Here is a 15,635-nt window from a genome sequence, read left to right on the forward strand (position 1 = left end):
TTTAGCTTGGGCTGGTTATTTGCTTGTGTGTGTCTGTGGTTTTGTATGTGTGTACCCACACAAGTATATACAGATTTTGTAACGCTCCAAAATGGCAAATGTACCATTTACCATTTTAATTTAACCATTAACAAATAAAATAATTGCAGTAATAATATAGAGACAATATTGTAAAGTAAGTTAGGTTGGCAGATAACACATGTCTAGTCAGATCCTGCCTTCCTGTTCAAAGCAGTTGACATGCTGAAGGTTCAAAAAAGAAGCATTTGTTCCTAATCGACAAATGAGCATTTCTCCTAGAGAAAACAGATCTCTTGCATGATAAGGTCTTGTACACTGCTTCCAGAAAAAGCCGCTGATCTTCCACCACTGGCCTTCTGGAGAAGAAGGAGAATCCTGGACATAAGGAGTTGTCCTCTGGTGTACAGCTGCATATTGTATCTGATTTAAATATCGGAATGTTTTGTGTCTAAACAGATGTAAACATTAGTGTCGCAGAAGATAAACTTTCAAAAAACATCATATTTTTCCCTTCTTCTTCGTTCCATCTCTCCGCCTTCTTGCTTGCTCTTGCAAGATTTCATTCTTTTCTTCCCTTTCTTCTTTCCTACAATGCAGTAAAATCTGGCAAGTTATATCAAAGCATGTCTTCTTCAAGTTATTGTTGGTGGGGCAGATGATAACGCACTTCTTACTTACTACTGTTCCCCATCATGTAAAGATAAGCAATTTGGTAGTTTCCATTTATCTATACTCTTGCGCTCACAGAGGTTACTACGCCATCCTTTTAGTAAAAGAAATGTACTTGTCTCAGTGAAGGTAACCCTTTATGGAAACAAAAATGGTAATGGTAGAAGCTCATTTAGTAATACAAACAACCTCTGTTGGCAAAAACCTTTCTCCCATCTGTTTGATTTTGGTATGATTTCATGGTGATTTTCTTGTATTGTGTTATCAGATGCTGCAATGAGTGACGGTAACTTGGAAACAAAAATTAATACAACAGATGTAACAGTAAGTCAGCACGTGCTTGTGTGTGCACTTCAGGAACTTGGAAGTCTCATTCATGGCTTAGGAACTACAGCAGCACCGTTACTGCAAGACTCCAGTGCAGGTACAGGCCCTGAATTATTTTGTGAACCAGAGTACAAATTAAATTTATATTTGTTTGTTCACTGTGATCATCTTTGATTTCTTATGGCTATTCTTCTGGTGCTCAGTCTCCATACCAGAATCCTCCATAGTTCTTGTGTTATTTTCTGTATTCTTCCAATAAACTTTAAAAAGGGGGAAGGAGGGAAAGTTGGCTGCCTTATTGCTGTAGGAAAATTTCTGACATTGCCCAAAGAGTTCTGTATCTTTCCTAACCTGTACAAGAATGTTAATTAAAAAAAAAATCATCCTCATCAAATTTAATTCCGTTAAGGGTTGCTTTTAAGGTCCAACACTTCATAATGTTTATAATAAACAGTTTGATTGAGCTGGGTACCTTTATTGTTTTCATTTAGCTGCATCCATGGCATGGATTTCTGCTTCCTTATAGAAGCGTACAGATATTTTCTATGCATATTGGGGGATAACTGTAATATGTTAGGTTTTCTCCATAATGTTACTTTTCATCCAGGATAAATTTTTCTAAAAAGAGCATAATTATTTAAATTTGTTACAATTACTTCAAAATAAAAAACAATAGTACTTTTTCAAGAGAAGTATAGAAATTGGATAGCGTTATGTTTGCCAGTCCTGTATATACATTTTCGCTTGTTTGACAATCTGCCTCTTTCTTAAGTGTGTTTATGCATTTTATTTTTCAGGAGTTCTGGAAGCAGTAATTTCTGTCATTCTTCATCCCAGTATTTCAGTGAGACTAACAGCAGCTTGGTGTTTGCGCTGTATTGCAGTAGCATTGCCCTCCTATGCGTCCCTGCTGTTGGATCGTTGCATTGAACGTCTTAGTGCATTGAAATCCTGCCCAGAAGCAGTAACTGGCTATAGTTTTGCTGTTGCTGCTTTGCTGGGTGCAGTAAAACATTGTCCTTTAGGAATTCCACATGGAAAAGGGAAGGTATGGTCTGAATACTTTACATATAGGCCATTCTTATATTTTTTTGCAGCAGTATTTACATGTTTTCTTTGTGATATGATCACAATACCCGATGTTACTGATGAGATACTTTGGTTCCTCAAGAAGAGGGCTTTGAAGCATACCATAACTCAAATAAGCATGTGTTTTTCTCACATGTATCAGGATCCGAAATTCTCATTTCTTGGGAATGACTCTCAAGTGTACAGGTTAGTCAGTGCGTACAGCAATAACTGCGATTATGTACTATCTTGAAAATCTTTGGTCAAGTCCAACAGATACACACTTATGCTTTGTTGTACAGGAACCAACTTACTGCATTAACACAGTCTAAGATGCAACCCTCCTCACTAGTGCAGGTAGGATATGCTGTGCTCTGAAGTTTTAAAGATATGCAGCCATACAAATAAAGACCAGGAAAAGGAGCTGTTTCCATCTTCGTTAGAATTTTATCCATTGAGTTACTCATATTTGGAAAACTATGGTGCATTACAAATGTCAGCAGTACATGTTAATTCTTCGCATAATGTAGAAACATTCTCTCTTCTGAAAAAGACTGTTTCAGAGTCAATGAACATTAAGAACATTCTGGACATTCAGAGTCCTGAGTGATGAACTTTTCCTTGTGATTGCTGAAAGATCATGCAGAGAGAACAAAATGAATGTAGTTTGCCCACTTATATAGATAAGAAGTGCCATTCAAATACTCTACACCTAAGCAGAGCTGAAGTTTCTGTTTAACAGAGAAACATAAGTCTTAACAAAGATTTCTTTTAGAAGATTATAATAGGATGAGATAGGACTAGGGAGGAGGTATGGGAGGGCACAGAAAAAAATATGGGAGGAACACTGTATTCTGTACTATGGTGGCAGGGGGAAGAGCAGAACAGTTGACAAAAGCCCTTTTCTGCTCTCTCCTAGGAACACTGCCAGATTCCAGACTAGCTCCTCTTCTGAGGAGCAGAAAAAGACCAGTGTTAAATAGAGCAGTTTTGAGAAGGAAGTATCAAACATAGATAATAATGATCTGTAGAGAAGCTGTTTTATATTAATGGATTTTCCTTTGAGAGAGCAGTTAGAGTTGCAGGTGGAACCTAAAGAAAATAATTAGTGAGTTTATATGTATTTAACATTCAGTGCTATTGCTTATAATTCAGTTTTAAAAAATCCTTCAAATACAAGGCATTCCTCCTAGTACACAGAGAGAAAAATTGTCAGAAATCATTAAATTATGTCCTTTCTAGCATGTATGTTTTACAGGTAGTTTAAGTATACTAAGTTGTTAGTGATTTTTTAGTAGTATAATTTTAAAATGTTTATTTTAGAATCAAATGTATTAACTGTATCTGGAATGTATACAAATACATTTCTTCTTTTACAACCACCTGGTAGCATTATGGAATTGGGGAAACTAATATTTTCAGATTGGAAAAAAGACTTCACATGAAGTTTTGGAAGTGTAAAAATCTCAAACATTGGTGAAACAAACTTTCATGACATTTTAAGTGTGAAAAAAAATTATAGAAGGATGTTTTCTATACTGAAGCTTTTAATGATACTTTTGATAATGACACTTCTTACTTGCAATACTGATTTATGAGCAGTTTGTTTTGGAGACTGGACATAATGCAAGTCGTAAGAAATACGTTTTAGCATATGTGAAACATAATTGAAGCAAACTATATGCAGAATACTTACAGCATTTGTAGCCATACTGTGGTAATTGTGCATGAGCACAAGGTGTGTTCCTCCACGTAAGTTCCAGGTAGCTTATGTTTTGGTAACAAGCGGAGTCACCTTGCATTTAGCCCGTAGTGTGCACGTGCAGTTATTCTGGAGCAGCTAAAATAGGATTAATTCCAACTATACTATTTTAATTTATTTGTCATACCATTTGTTGATTTGAAAAATGGTCAGAAAGAACAATGTGCTTTATTCTGAAACAAGGATAGAAAGATCATTACCACTCTCACCCCTTCTTTTGAGCTGTAAGTCATAGATGTGCATACATTGTGGCATAAATAGAGTATCAGAACACTTCTATCCTTCCAATGCATATTCCTGTGGGAATTAGCAGTTGTGATTTTACTGCTGATAAAAGAGAGAGTACAAAGCAGCAAAGTAACTTACCTAGTACTCCACAGAACTGTTTTAAGCCATCCCAGACTAGTACTGAAGTCAGGAATTGCAACTTCATGAGCCTGATTTATTGCCATAGTGTAAGAGGAAGATGACATTCTATCTGGGCGCAAGAAAATAGGATTAAGTATTATACCAAATAGTATTAAAAAAAAAAATTGGTAGTTACCAAAATGTGATGCTCTGTTTTTCTCTTTTACTTTGAAGGTAATCATGACAGTAGCAGAGGATTTGTTGTGTTGTGCATCTCAGAACAGTCGCATTTCACTGCAGCGAATGCAGGCTGGATGGCTCTTGATAGCTGCTCTCATGACATTAGGTAGTAGCTTTCTACAATTTTTCTTTATCTACATTAAGGTGTTCAGTGTTCTGTCTGATTTGTAGTTGGAGGTTTTGTCTAGTTTACTGCTGCACAATAATTCTTAAAAACCCAAATGTTGAAATATTTTAGAAAACCTTTCTGAGATCAAAATGTTGTTATTTCTTTCAAATTTGCTTTTTAGTTCATTGGGAGCAATGTCTGAGAAATAGGGATTGGAGTGGGACTGCTATTAATTAAATGTAGATGATAAATTTCAAAGTGAATCTAACCAAATGTCCTAGTGGTCATTCATAGAAGAATTTTTAAATAGTTGTCACAGCAAAAAATGAGCTAATCATTTGTATTTCCATCTTGTCAGGCATTTGAAATCTTACAGAACTTTCTGATATATATTAATGGTCAGATTATTGACTGTAATCAGTAAATTGCTAATAAAGAATGTATTTTATTGGCTTTGGTAATATTTTTAAGGCACTTGCCATGTTTTCAGGTGTTATTTCTGCCCAACAACTTCCATTTTTTTCTTATGCTTGCTTTTCTGAACATTACTATTGATCATTACATCTCTTCTATGCTGGTGATCCACAGGGTCTATACTTAGAAAAACAGAGATTGTAGTTGGTTTGGTAACATACTAGTAAATGTGTCAGTGGGTAGTTACATATGAAAATGAAGTACCAAAACAGTAAACATTTGAGAAATTACATATGAGAAGGCTGAGAAAGTAGCATAAGGTTTTGTTTACTGCTGTAAAGATTTTACAAACACAGAAAAAAAAAAGAATGAAAGACGGTTTAGTTTTATTAATCCTTGCATTGGCATGACAGCTGTCAACATTTACAGGTCCTGCAGTTGTCCAACATCATCTGCCACGAATGCTGTTACTGTGGAAGTGCATCTTTCCGTCATCTCCTAAAGACCTAGAGACAGAGAAGACACGAGGAGATTCATTTACCTGGCAAGTAACACTGGAAGGTCGTGCTGGTGCTCTCAGTGGTAAGCAGGATTTACTGTCTTTCTCTGCCTATTTATAATTGGTCTCTTAGTTAATTTTCCTTCTGAAAGAACAAGGACATTTCATACTGATTTTTTTTCACTAGCTGGTAAAGGCTATATTCATTCCCCAACATACATGCTTACATACCAATATTTACATATAAATATATGTTTCATTTTTCTAAAAAAAGAAAAAACAAACAAACCAAGAGAGTTTTTCCTCTCCTCCTTCTAATCAGTTGCTTTTCAAGCAATAAATAATAATCAGGAAGGTTGCTTCTCTTGTTTAGCAAGCAAATCACAATAATGACTGAAGACCCAAAGCAGGGTATGTTCTGTTGTTTATCCAGTCTATTATATGTGGCAAATAGTGGTTCTGTTTCCTACTAGGTAACTTACTATAAGCAAAATAGAACTGGTGAGTCATTCAAACGTGTTTGTGAGAGTGGAAGGATTTGGGTAAAGATTACGATCAGGTAGTTGGGATTCTCTGCCAGGAAAGAGTGCTTTGGATGTGGCTGCTCTCTTGTAGGTTGCAATTTTTAATCATGAAATACTGTGAATTTGGGTTTCCAAGAAGTTGCTCCAGTGATCTTCAAATACTTAATGTGTTTCAGTCTTGTATTCTAGAGTACTAAAGGGTACTTTGCTTTCCAGTAAACCCTGATACAGTAATCACCCCTCTCTCTCACTATTAAGATGTATCACAAAGTGTGGAATTCAATAGTAATTTCATTTTAGAACTACCTAAACAATTAACCTTTAAATCTTTTTTCTTTAGAAAGTAGGTACTTAATACAATATATTCTCTAGATGCTTTCGAAAATAAAACTCAAATTTAGTTTTCTGTAAATTATATACATATATACATATTAATTGGTTCCTAAACAACAGTAATTGAACTAAATTTTAATGGAAAACTAGTGAAGTAAGCAGTAGGCCACCTGATCATCCTCCTATTCTCTTTTTATTATTATTATAGAATTATCATGAAGTTGAGTTATATACGATCACTTAGTTCATAACAAAAGGCAAAAAATAATTGCATTTATGTATGCAATTAAAAGTCAGGGTATGAATGTCCAAGCTGACACACCAAAAGGGTGCATCTGACTTTTTTCATTTGAGATTTTTATCAGTTTTTTCATTTATTGGCCAAAGTATTTTTTTGTTTATTTTCTTCTACTTTTATACATTATTAGTGATGTGATAATGTAATTACTTTGCTAATGTGATTTTTTTTTTCAATATAACTCACACTAAGTAAGTTGAAATCCAATTCCTTTTCTAGCTATTAAAAGCTTTGTTTCGCACTGTGCTGGTCTTCTTACGGATGAAGTTGTTCAGAGACTTCTTCCTCCTCTCCCAAGTGCTGTTGATTTATTGACACAGTAAGTGTGTATATAAAAGTGTTATTTGAAAAGCTAGAGTAATCTTCTGTATTTGATTAGTGCACTTTCTAAAGAACTTTCTTTTCAAGGGACAAAAATCAGAGTTTGTGTTTGCAGATTCCAGTGTCGTGAAAAATCTAAGGAAAACTTTCTTGCAAGGGTTTTTTCAGTTAGTTTTTATATACTGCTTTTTAAATTAAACATGCACGTTTTCATTTATATACCATTATTTTTTATAAAATAAGAATCCAAGTTCAGTAATATGCTTGGAAAAACATCTTTTAGACATGTATATTTTCTGTATTTAATTTCAGATCTAAGCTGGAAAGGGTTTTATAATTTTTAAACTTTTGCCTTTGGAATATAGAACAATTCAATGCATTTGGGCTCTAAGCTCTAACTTAGAGAAATATATCCACAATAATGTCATAAATATAGGTACAATCAAAGGAAATAGAAAGCTTGTTTATTTCTCTAGTATTAAATAAAAATAACGCTTGGAAATGGTCAAAAGACATTTTTTCAGAATATGTGAAATAAATCAGTTTCCTTTTACTATTAGTTATGCAAATCAAAACTGTACTTCTAATATATATAGATTTTAAAAGCATTCAGTAGAGCGGTACAAATGAAACTGGGGTGTTACATAAAACTTAAAGTCCCTACCATCTCTGACATGCTTTTTATATTTTAAGGCTTTCTTCAATATACAAATCACATGGAAATTCCTTAAAAACACCATCAACGGTTTACAGACATAAACTTTATGAATTACTAGCAGTATTGCCCCCAAAGGCCTACGAAGGTACGTATTTCCATACAAAGAGAAATCCATTAAAATACCATGGGCTCATTTTTAAGTTTTTGTCCAACACACATTCAGCCAGCAAAGATTAGTTCCACCTTTTCTAAAAAACAAATTTTATTCCCTCTATATAAGTTTGATGAATTGTAGCAAAGTCACTGTGGTTTTGAAAAGCTAGTGTTCATGATCTTTTTTCCCTTTTCCTAATACAAATACAGACCTCTGTTACAAAGAGACGCTTTTGCTCTATTTTTGGTTGACACTTGAAGTTAGTCATCGTTTCAATTTCAAACTAGTTGAAAAATTTCTTTTCTTTGATGCCTGCTTTACTTTTCCCTTGAATCCTAATTCCCAAAGGTGTAACTTTAGCTTAAACTAATTGCATATAGACCACTGAAAGAATTCAAATTAATTGATTTAACTAAGCATATATTACAGACATATTAATCTGATCCTGTACAGATTGTGGATAAAAGGTTTGTATTTAAGGAACAGTTTCAACAAAATCTGGGGATTGACTTAATTTTTATAGGAGAACATAACAAAAAGAGTCTAGGCCTCTAAACCATTAAATATGCAATGTAGTTGGATGGGTCTAACTTTTCAGCTAAAATATTTATTATCTTTGTTATCTTTAAATCATTTGCCATACAGTAGTGTATGGACTGCAGCAAGGAACTATAGTGTTTTGTCAGCTGTAAAGAGAAGTACAGGGTATTCTTCAGGACAGAAACAACATGGAGCAACACGCTCTAAGTTAGCTGTGTCCTCTGTATCTTGGAGGGAATCGTTATTCAAATAATCTGCTCCATCTAGTGGCAACTGCTAAGAGGATCGGGACAAATCCCTGACCTATGCCTTAAAAGCTGTTGTCACATTAGAAGTCTCTGTGTAATGAAGCATAGTCTACAATACTCACTTGTGACTGAAGATTGCACCGCTGTCCCTGAGACCAAGTTATTCCTTTTGTTCTTGAATACAGGAGCAACATGTCATAGAATACAAACATTTGGGTATGGCTGGGTTTGGCAGTTTCTTGGTGTGTTTGGGATTTTTGCCTATGTTCTAACTTCATTGAAAATATACGGTGTTTTACAGTGTGACCTGCAAAATATAACTCTTGTGAGAGAGCAGCCTAGCTGAGGATGCTGCATTCTAGATCCAACAAATAAAGAAAAAGCTTGATAAGTTTTTTACAAATAAGTTGACACCCCCCTGAAAGCTTTGAAAATAGCCTTAGAATCAAAACAGTAATTTGACAGGTATAGTCTCAGAGGTGTGCACCCATGTGTAATACAGCAGTTTGAGAGTGGGGAAGGAATGGAAGTACATACATTGCTAGAACTTATTTTTATATATTTTAACATATAAGTGTGCATCATTTAAAAATGCGATGAAAAGTTTCTAAGGTAAAACTTGAAACAAATACCATTCTTTCCATAATATTTCCAGTAGGATAGCTTCATGCAGAAGCTGTATGTCTTTGCAAATATTGGGAATTTTAAAAATACATTGTTTGGGGAAAGATTGTCACTATGAAACTCAGAATGCTTTTTTCAGTGTCTAAATTTAGTTATTATAATTAGTACTGTTGTGTTGCACAACATGGCACATTTTACATGGCTCAGAGTGACAAACTGAGAAGCTTTCACCTCTTCATGGTTTTATTTCTTTTCTATTTACTTTCTTCAATTCAGGTAGTTAGCCAGATGATAGAAATCTGTAAGTTACTTCTTTTTAAGAAAATTGGTGATCGAAACATATACCAGGAGTTGTAATTCAAGCTTTTAGTATTTGCAAATAATGTGCAAAGCTTGTTTTCTTTAGTACAAGAGGAACAAAACAAAATACCCAAGAAAATAAACAGTTGAAAACAGACTATTCATATACCCAAGCTTCTCTGTCAATTCATGCCTTTAGATTTCTGAGGCCTGAGATACTATGACTTGTTTAGGCTCTGTTTGGTCCTTTCCTACTCACTTTCTGCCTCTTTGATGTTCCTTTTATTGCTTTGTCATCTCTCAAAATCATCTCTGCTCAACCAGCAGAATTTTGCAAAATTCTACCATGAGTGTACATGAATCATAACTGATTTTTTGCATTATTTCAGCAATAACAGATATGAGAAGAACATATTAGGTAAACTTGAACATCAGTGAAATACATTTAACATGTTTTAGTTGCTGTCTTCCATCGTGTGTGAATGGTTAAGACCTGTAATTTATCTGCTCCAAAGTATGAACTTGTTAAAGCTGGGGAAAGCTGGTTGTGTTTCTAAGATGACAAGTCGTATTTGTGATCATTTTCATGTGTCATTAATTTTTGATTATAATGTGCTCATGTTTTTGAGGCTAAACATTTATTCCTTGTGACTTAATATAAAAAGTTTGATATTGTCCAAATTGAAAATTCCACAAAAATAATTTCAGTAGTTTGAATTCTATTAGATTTCTTGATGTTTCGTGTTGTCTGAAATTAATATGTTTTGTCAGACAACTCATTAGGGTTCTTTCCGTTCTTCGGCTTTTTGTGCTTGTTATGTTCCACTGTTTAAACCATAAAATTGAATACAAGCATTCACTTTTCTTTCTTAATAGCATGAGATTAATAGCTAGAATGCTGAAACTGCATTCTGGCTTAAAATTTTGAACTGCTTTACGTTGGGGTAATATTGTTTGAAGTGTTGAGGATTGCCAACTGTCTGGGACTAAAATAAATGTTCATTTGGTTAAAAAATGCTGGATATCTCCATGAAATTTTATTTCAAAAACTGTTTTTTTTTCATAGGAAGGGGATTTTTTAAAAGAAATTTTGTTGTGATGACTAATAATGAAAAAACAGCTTCTAGTTGTTCAGTATCATGGTTTTTTTAAAGGCTCAATTTCTATTCCTCTCACACATTATCTGTACGCCTTGCAATATATGTGATAGTGCAAACATTTTGCATTAAGATTTGAGTAAAGCACTTTGGGAAAATTACATACTTGCTTCATTAGTCAGGGAGGCAGGCAAAGCAACAGATGCCTGCAGGGGAGACATGCTGATAGGAGTTTGACAGGTAGGGGAGAGCAAGTCAGCTTCTCAGAATAGATTCTGTTTTCAGGAAGGGTTAAATAGCTGGTTGCAGCTACCAGCTCCAACTATACTAATAACTCTGCTCATGCTCATGAGGTGCTGATAACTGTGTTGACCCACTTTTTGGAACTTCCATGTGTTGAAAAATTTTGAGCAACTGCAGTGCCAACATGTAATTGTGTGGTCAACTAACAACAAAACTGAATGCGAGGAATTGGATATGTGGAGTTAAGCTCCTGTCCTTCTCCCCTCTCCGCATCTTAGTGCTGATATTTCCCAATTCATGAGGACTTGACTTTTCAGTCTTAATGCTCTGGAGGTAAATTCTTATGTAATACTTGTATAAAGACTGTGTACATTCTTTAAAATCAGTTTTGCAGTGTTCTTCACCGCAATTACAAACCAGTCCTTTCTCATCACATGTGGTTCAGCACTGGAAATGTTCTCTCACTACAAAGCCTGTTTTAATAACCTCAGTAGTCTGACTCAAAGTGCCCAGTGTTGTAGTATTATGTACAGCCTTGTCAGCAGTATTATGTGCAAAAATATGTGAAAGTTTTAACTACCAGTGTAATTTATCATAATGTAACCTACAGTAAACTCCTCCTGCTTTGGTTTTTGCATGCAAACTCCTAAAATAGGGCACTGCATTAATCAGCTTTTGGTTACTTATCAAACCTATGGATGTTTTAAACTACTTCTGCTTGCCAAGTCCAAGTATCCCTTTGTGATTATGTAATACCTTCTGTGGCATTAATTTTCAGGAAGTAGAAGAAAATATGGCTATGTTCATAACTGCCTTTCCCCCTTTAATTTATTTGTAAATGTAACTAATTTATTGAATTATCAGTTGTATGGCATTATGCCTTCTGTAAAGGTAAAACTCTCTGGTTTTCAGCTTCTAGATTGCTGTGGGTGCTTAGCTTGCTTATGTCAGGTACTGCTCTGTGGTTTCCCCTCTAACAGAGAGTCTTCTCTAATTAACTGTTTGAAGACTAAAGAGAAATGTTAGATGGATGTTACTATTTCAGGATGAATATATTGCTCCCAAAATTGCTTGTGGCAAGTAGCTAATGAAGTGTTTTGAATATTTTTTCTTTAATTTAAAGGAAATTTCAGTGCTGTTCTAAAAGAGTTAGTGACTGACTTGACTGTCCCAGATAGCCAGATTGATGCCTCTACATTCCTGCTTCCACCCCTTTGTCATGAGAACGATCGCCTTTTACTCGGTCCCCTACTGCAGGAGACTGACCACCGATTTATTGAAGAGCAGGTACTTTTTGGTTTTATTATAAAGGTATTATTGCATTTTCATACAGTTGTAGTTATTTGGGTCAGTACTCATTTAGACTTGGTCAAAAATATGGCTATCACTTTTTTGCTTCTTACAGCTCCTTTTAGGTAACAGCATAGCTGGCGGCAGCTTGGAGTATGACCCTTACTCAATTTATGAGAAATTTGTAAAAGGGGATTCATTACCTAAACCACTACCTCCTGCATTATCTGTTATCAGTGCAGCAACTCGACTTTTTGGAGTTATGTTTTCCCACATAACAGAATCTCACAGGTAAAGTAGTATCTGTAACTGCTGGGGAATTTAGGAGATGTTGTAAGATGGTTACAGTGTTTGACATTGAATGCAGAAGAAAACAGTTCTGAAAAAAAAATTTTTTTGCTTAAGTGGAGTCTGTAGACCATCTGAATAGCATAATTCAGACCACCACATTATTGGACTTCTCTCTTTAAGGTTACTGACAACAAAAAAGCACATCCAGCAGGAGGTTACTGTCATAGCAAATTCCGTGGACCAAGAAAAATAATGTTTTGTTTTTATAGCCAGATCAAAATGGAAGCTATTTGGAGAGCTATTGCACAATTTTTGTGGTGCTTAATGCATAATACATTCTTTATAAAAAGTGGATGGGAAGAAATAATAGACCGTGTCTTAACACAGTTCTGTCGAGGTACAAGAATGCTTAAAAGACATCAAAAACTTCTCTTGGGTTTTTGTCTATGTTTTTTCTCGCTGCATACATGGCATTTTGGTTTGTTTCACATTTATAAGCACACTGATTGCTAAAGCATAAAATTCCTGAAGATTTTTGCATGCAGTTGCTTCTTCTGTGTGCTGCTGGTAATAATTTTGTATGCAGCTTTAGAGCAGATGAGTTATTTTAAAATCAAATAGCCTTATATTTTCAAAGCCAGCTGTAGTTAGACCTCAACTGTTAGATCGTGATCACTGTTGCTGGTGATGGTTTTATAGTTTCCTGTGTGGGATGAGTGTTTAGTGTTGATGAGTCCTGAGTCTTGATGTCTTCACAACTTTGAATGCTTGGGATCTAGTGTAAGTTCCAGGCAGCTGTTTGTATATGAGAATACCTGCCAATAAAATTGCCACAAGATATATTTGTTCTTCTGACCTGCCTTTACTTCTTCATTCTGTCTTCATTGACTACTTTTATTTTGGATTTTTTTTCTTTGTTTTTTTTTTCTTGCCCCAACTGTCACCGGCTTGCTGGTTGGTTTTCTTCACCTGTTTCTCAAGACCTGAATTAATTGCTGCAGATAAATACATTTTCATTTTATTTCTCCTTTTCCCCCTCCTTTCTCAATTGTAAGTCAAAATGCATTATTCCCATATATTCCTTTTAATAATGTCTGTTTAATCTTACTTAGATATAAGCTATTGTCTATGAATACATCTAAGGAAACAAATGTAAAAGAATTTCATGTTCATATAGGGAAGTTCATATTCTGAAATGGAATATGCAGATTTTTTTGTAGTAGACAGGGATGTCTGTTGAAGGAAAATGCTCAGGAGTTAATTTATTCTACCTCTGTTTCTATAATAAATAGGTTTTGTTATGGATTTTAAAATAAAATTTAAAAGCTTTATTTATTTCTTTAATTTTCAATTCTGTGGTTTCTCTTCTGTTTTTGTTTAAGGCTCCAGGTGTTAGAACAGTTGTTGAATTCCATAAAGCAAACAAAAGGATCTCGACAACAAATAGTACAACTACATGTTGTGTCAGCCTTTTCTACTTCCTTAAAGGTAAATCTGCTCTCTCTCTCCCCTTTGTTTCTCTCTCTCTCTCTCTCTCTGTTAAACCATAGCATCTCTTGCTTCAAATACATCAATTGCTGTGGTTTAAACCGAGCCACGCAGCCACTTGCTCACTCCCCCCACAGTGGGATGGGGGAAAGAATCACAAGAGTAAGAGTGAGAAAACTCCTGGGTTGAGATAAAGACGTTTAATAGGGAAAGCAAAAGCCATGCACACAGGCAAATCAAAACAAGGAATTAATTTCCTGCTTCCCATCAGCAGGCAGGTGTTAAACTGTTGCCAGAAAAGCAGGGGTCTATCTTGCCTAACAGTCACTTGGGAAGACAAAAACCATCACTGCAGAAATTCCCTTGCCTCCTCCCAACTTTATATGCTGAGCATGATTCCATGTTAAAGGAAGAGCTGTTGCAGGGGCATTCTCACACTGTTCAAGGAGTCGCACACAGACCACCTGAGACTTTAGGTGCTGGGACAGGAACCCCTTTGCAGTGGGCAGCCCCAGTGAGCAGACAGGTGTCCCCTTCGTCTCCTTGTTGTCACATACACTCGCTCTCTGGTGTGCTTCCTCCTTCTTCCATCTTAACTCTGGGTTTCCCGTAGCGGAGTGTCAGGCGTCAGATTTATAAAACCAAGTTATTTAATGGAGTTATACAGCAGCAGGTCAGCTCAAGCTGGGTGTCTCTGAAGTACTCAGAACAAAAATCCCTAGGCAATTATACCCTTATGATTTATGCACCTACCCTTCATATGCTCTTTATGTGCCTTGCATGTGTCTCTGGGTCCAGTGGTGATTTTTGGTAAGGGGTCTTCTAATATGTTACTGGGTTCTTTCCCTGTGTCTGTGCAGGTAGGTGGTTCTTGAGGAATTGCAGCTTCTGCTGCCAGCTGTAGTCTCCTGATCTTCTGGTTTGTGTTTCTGATGCATCTGCTCTCTGGCAGAGCATGGAAAATTTAAAAACCCCTAGTCTTAAGATAAACATTACCTAGCAACAATCAAAACATCAGTGTGTTATCAGTGTTCTGGTACTAAAGACAAAACACAGCTTTGTACCAGCTACTAGGAAAATTACTCAGAAAATTAACTCCATTCCAAACAAAAACATCTCTAGGTGTAAGTTCAGAGCTATTGGCCTAAGGCATCATCTAATCCAGCTACTCATGCTGAGCCAGTAAAGCTAGGCAAGCAACATCCTAAATCACTGAGTGTTTTACCTCTATGTAGCTCATTGTACTTAAAACTTATTTATGCTAAACAACTACCTCTTGACAGCCATGTGGTATGGAATCTCGGTCTGGTCTGTTGGGGTCACCTATTCCAGCTGTGTTGCCTCCCAATTCCTTGTGCACCCCCACTCCGCTCACTGGTGGGGGTAGCACAAGAAGCAGAAAAGGCCTTGGTTCTGTGTAAGAACTGCTCAGCAATAACAAAAACATCTCAGTATTGTCAACCCTGTGTTCAGCACAAATCCAAAACATGGCACCATGCTAGCTACTGTGAAGAAAATTAACTCTACCCCAGTCCAAACGAGGATAGTACACAGAAGTTTGTGTTTTGATTAACAATCAAGGTGATCGGTCCTGTTTTCTATGGTATTATATTGTTTTGTGATGGCATAGCTTTCTTGAGTGCAAAGGAATCACTATTTAAGTTTTCTCCTTTTTTAATATTAGTTTTAGGGAAACCTGTTCTAGTACACTCTAGTGTACCAGCATCCATACAAGTGTCATTCAAATAAGAGAGATACGGAAAAATTCT

At 35.7% G+C, this 15,635-nt stretch overlaps 1 protein-coding gene across 7 annotated transcripts in view; it reads left to right on the forward strand.

Moving 5' to 3' along the window:
- HEATR5A (HEAT repeat containing 5A) overlaps positions 1 to 15,635 on the forward strand; it is a 65,310-nt gene that overhangs the window by 21,850 nt on the left and 27,825 nt on the right. For all 7 annotated transcript variants that reach the window (XM_010392053.2, XM_039553257.1, XM_039553260.1 and 4 more), the window contains 9 exons: positions 959 to 1,114; positions 1,815 to 2,065; positions 4,430 to 4,541; positions 5,388 to 5,540; positions 6,832 to 6,931; positions 7,627 to 7,736; positions 11,921 to 12,084; positions 12,203 to 12,378; positions 13,761 to 13,866. In XM_010392053.2, the coding sequence (XP_010390355.1) occupies positions 959 to 1,114; positions 1,815 to 2,065; positions 4,430 to 4,541; positions 5,388 to 5,540; positions 6,832 to 6,931; positions 7,627 to 7,736; positions 11,921 to 12,084; positions 12,203 to 12,378; positions 13,761 to 13,866 (1,328 nt within the window). The remainder of the gene's footprint in view (positions 1 to 958; positions 1,115 to 1,814; positions 2,066 to 4,429; positions 4,542 to 5,387; positions 5,541 to 6,831; positions 6,932 to 7,626; positions 7,737 to 11,920; positions 12,085 to 12,202; positions 12,379 to 13,760; positions 13,867 to 15,635) is intronic.

The sequence above is a fragment of the Corvus cornix genome, chromosome 5 (assembly GCF_000738735.6).
Source record: "Corvus cornix cornix isolate S_Up_H32 chromosome 5, ASM73873v5, whole genome shotgun sequence".
NCBI classification, from domain to species: Eukaryota; Metazoa; Chordata; class Aves; order Passeriformes; family Corvidae; genus Corvus; species Corvus cornix.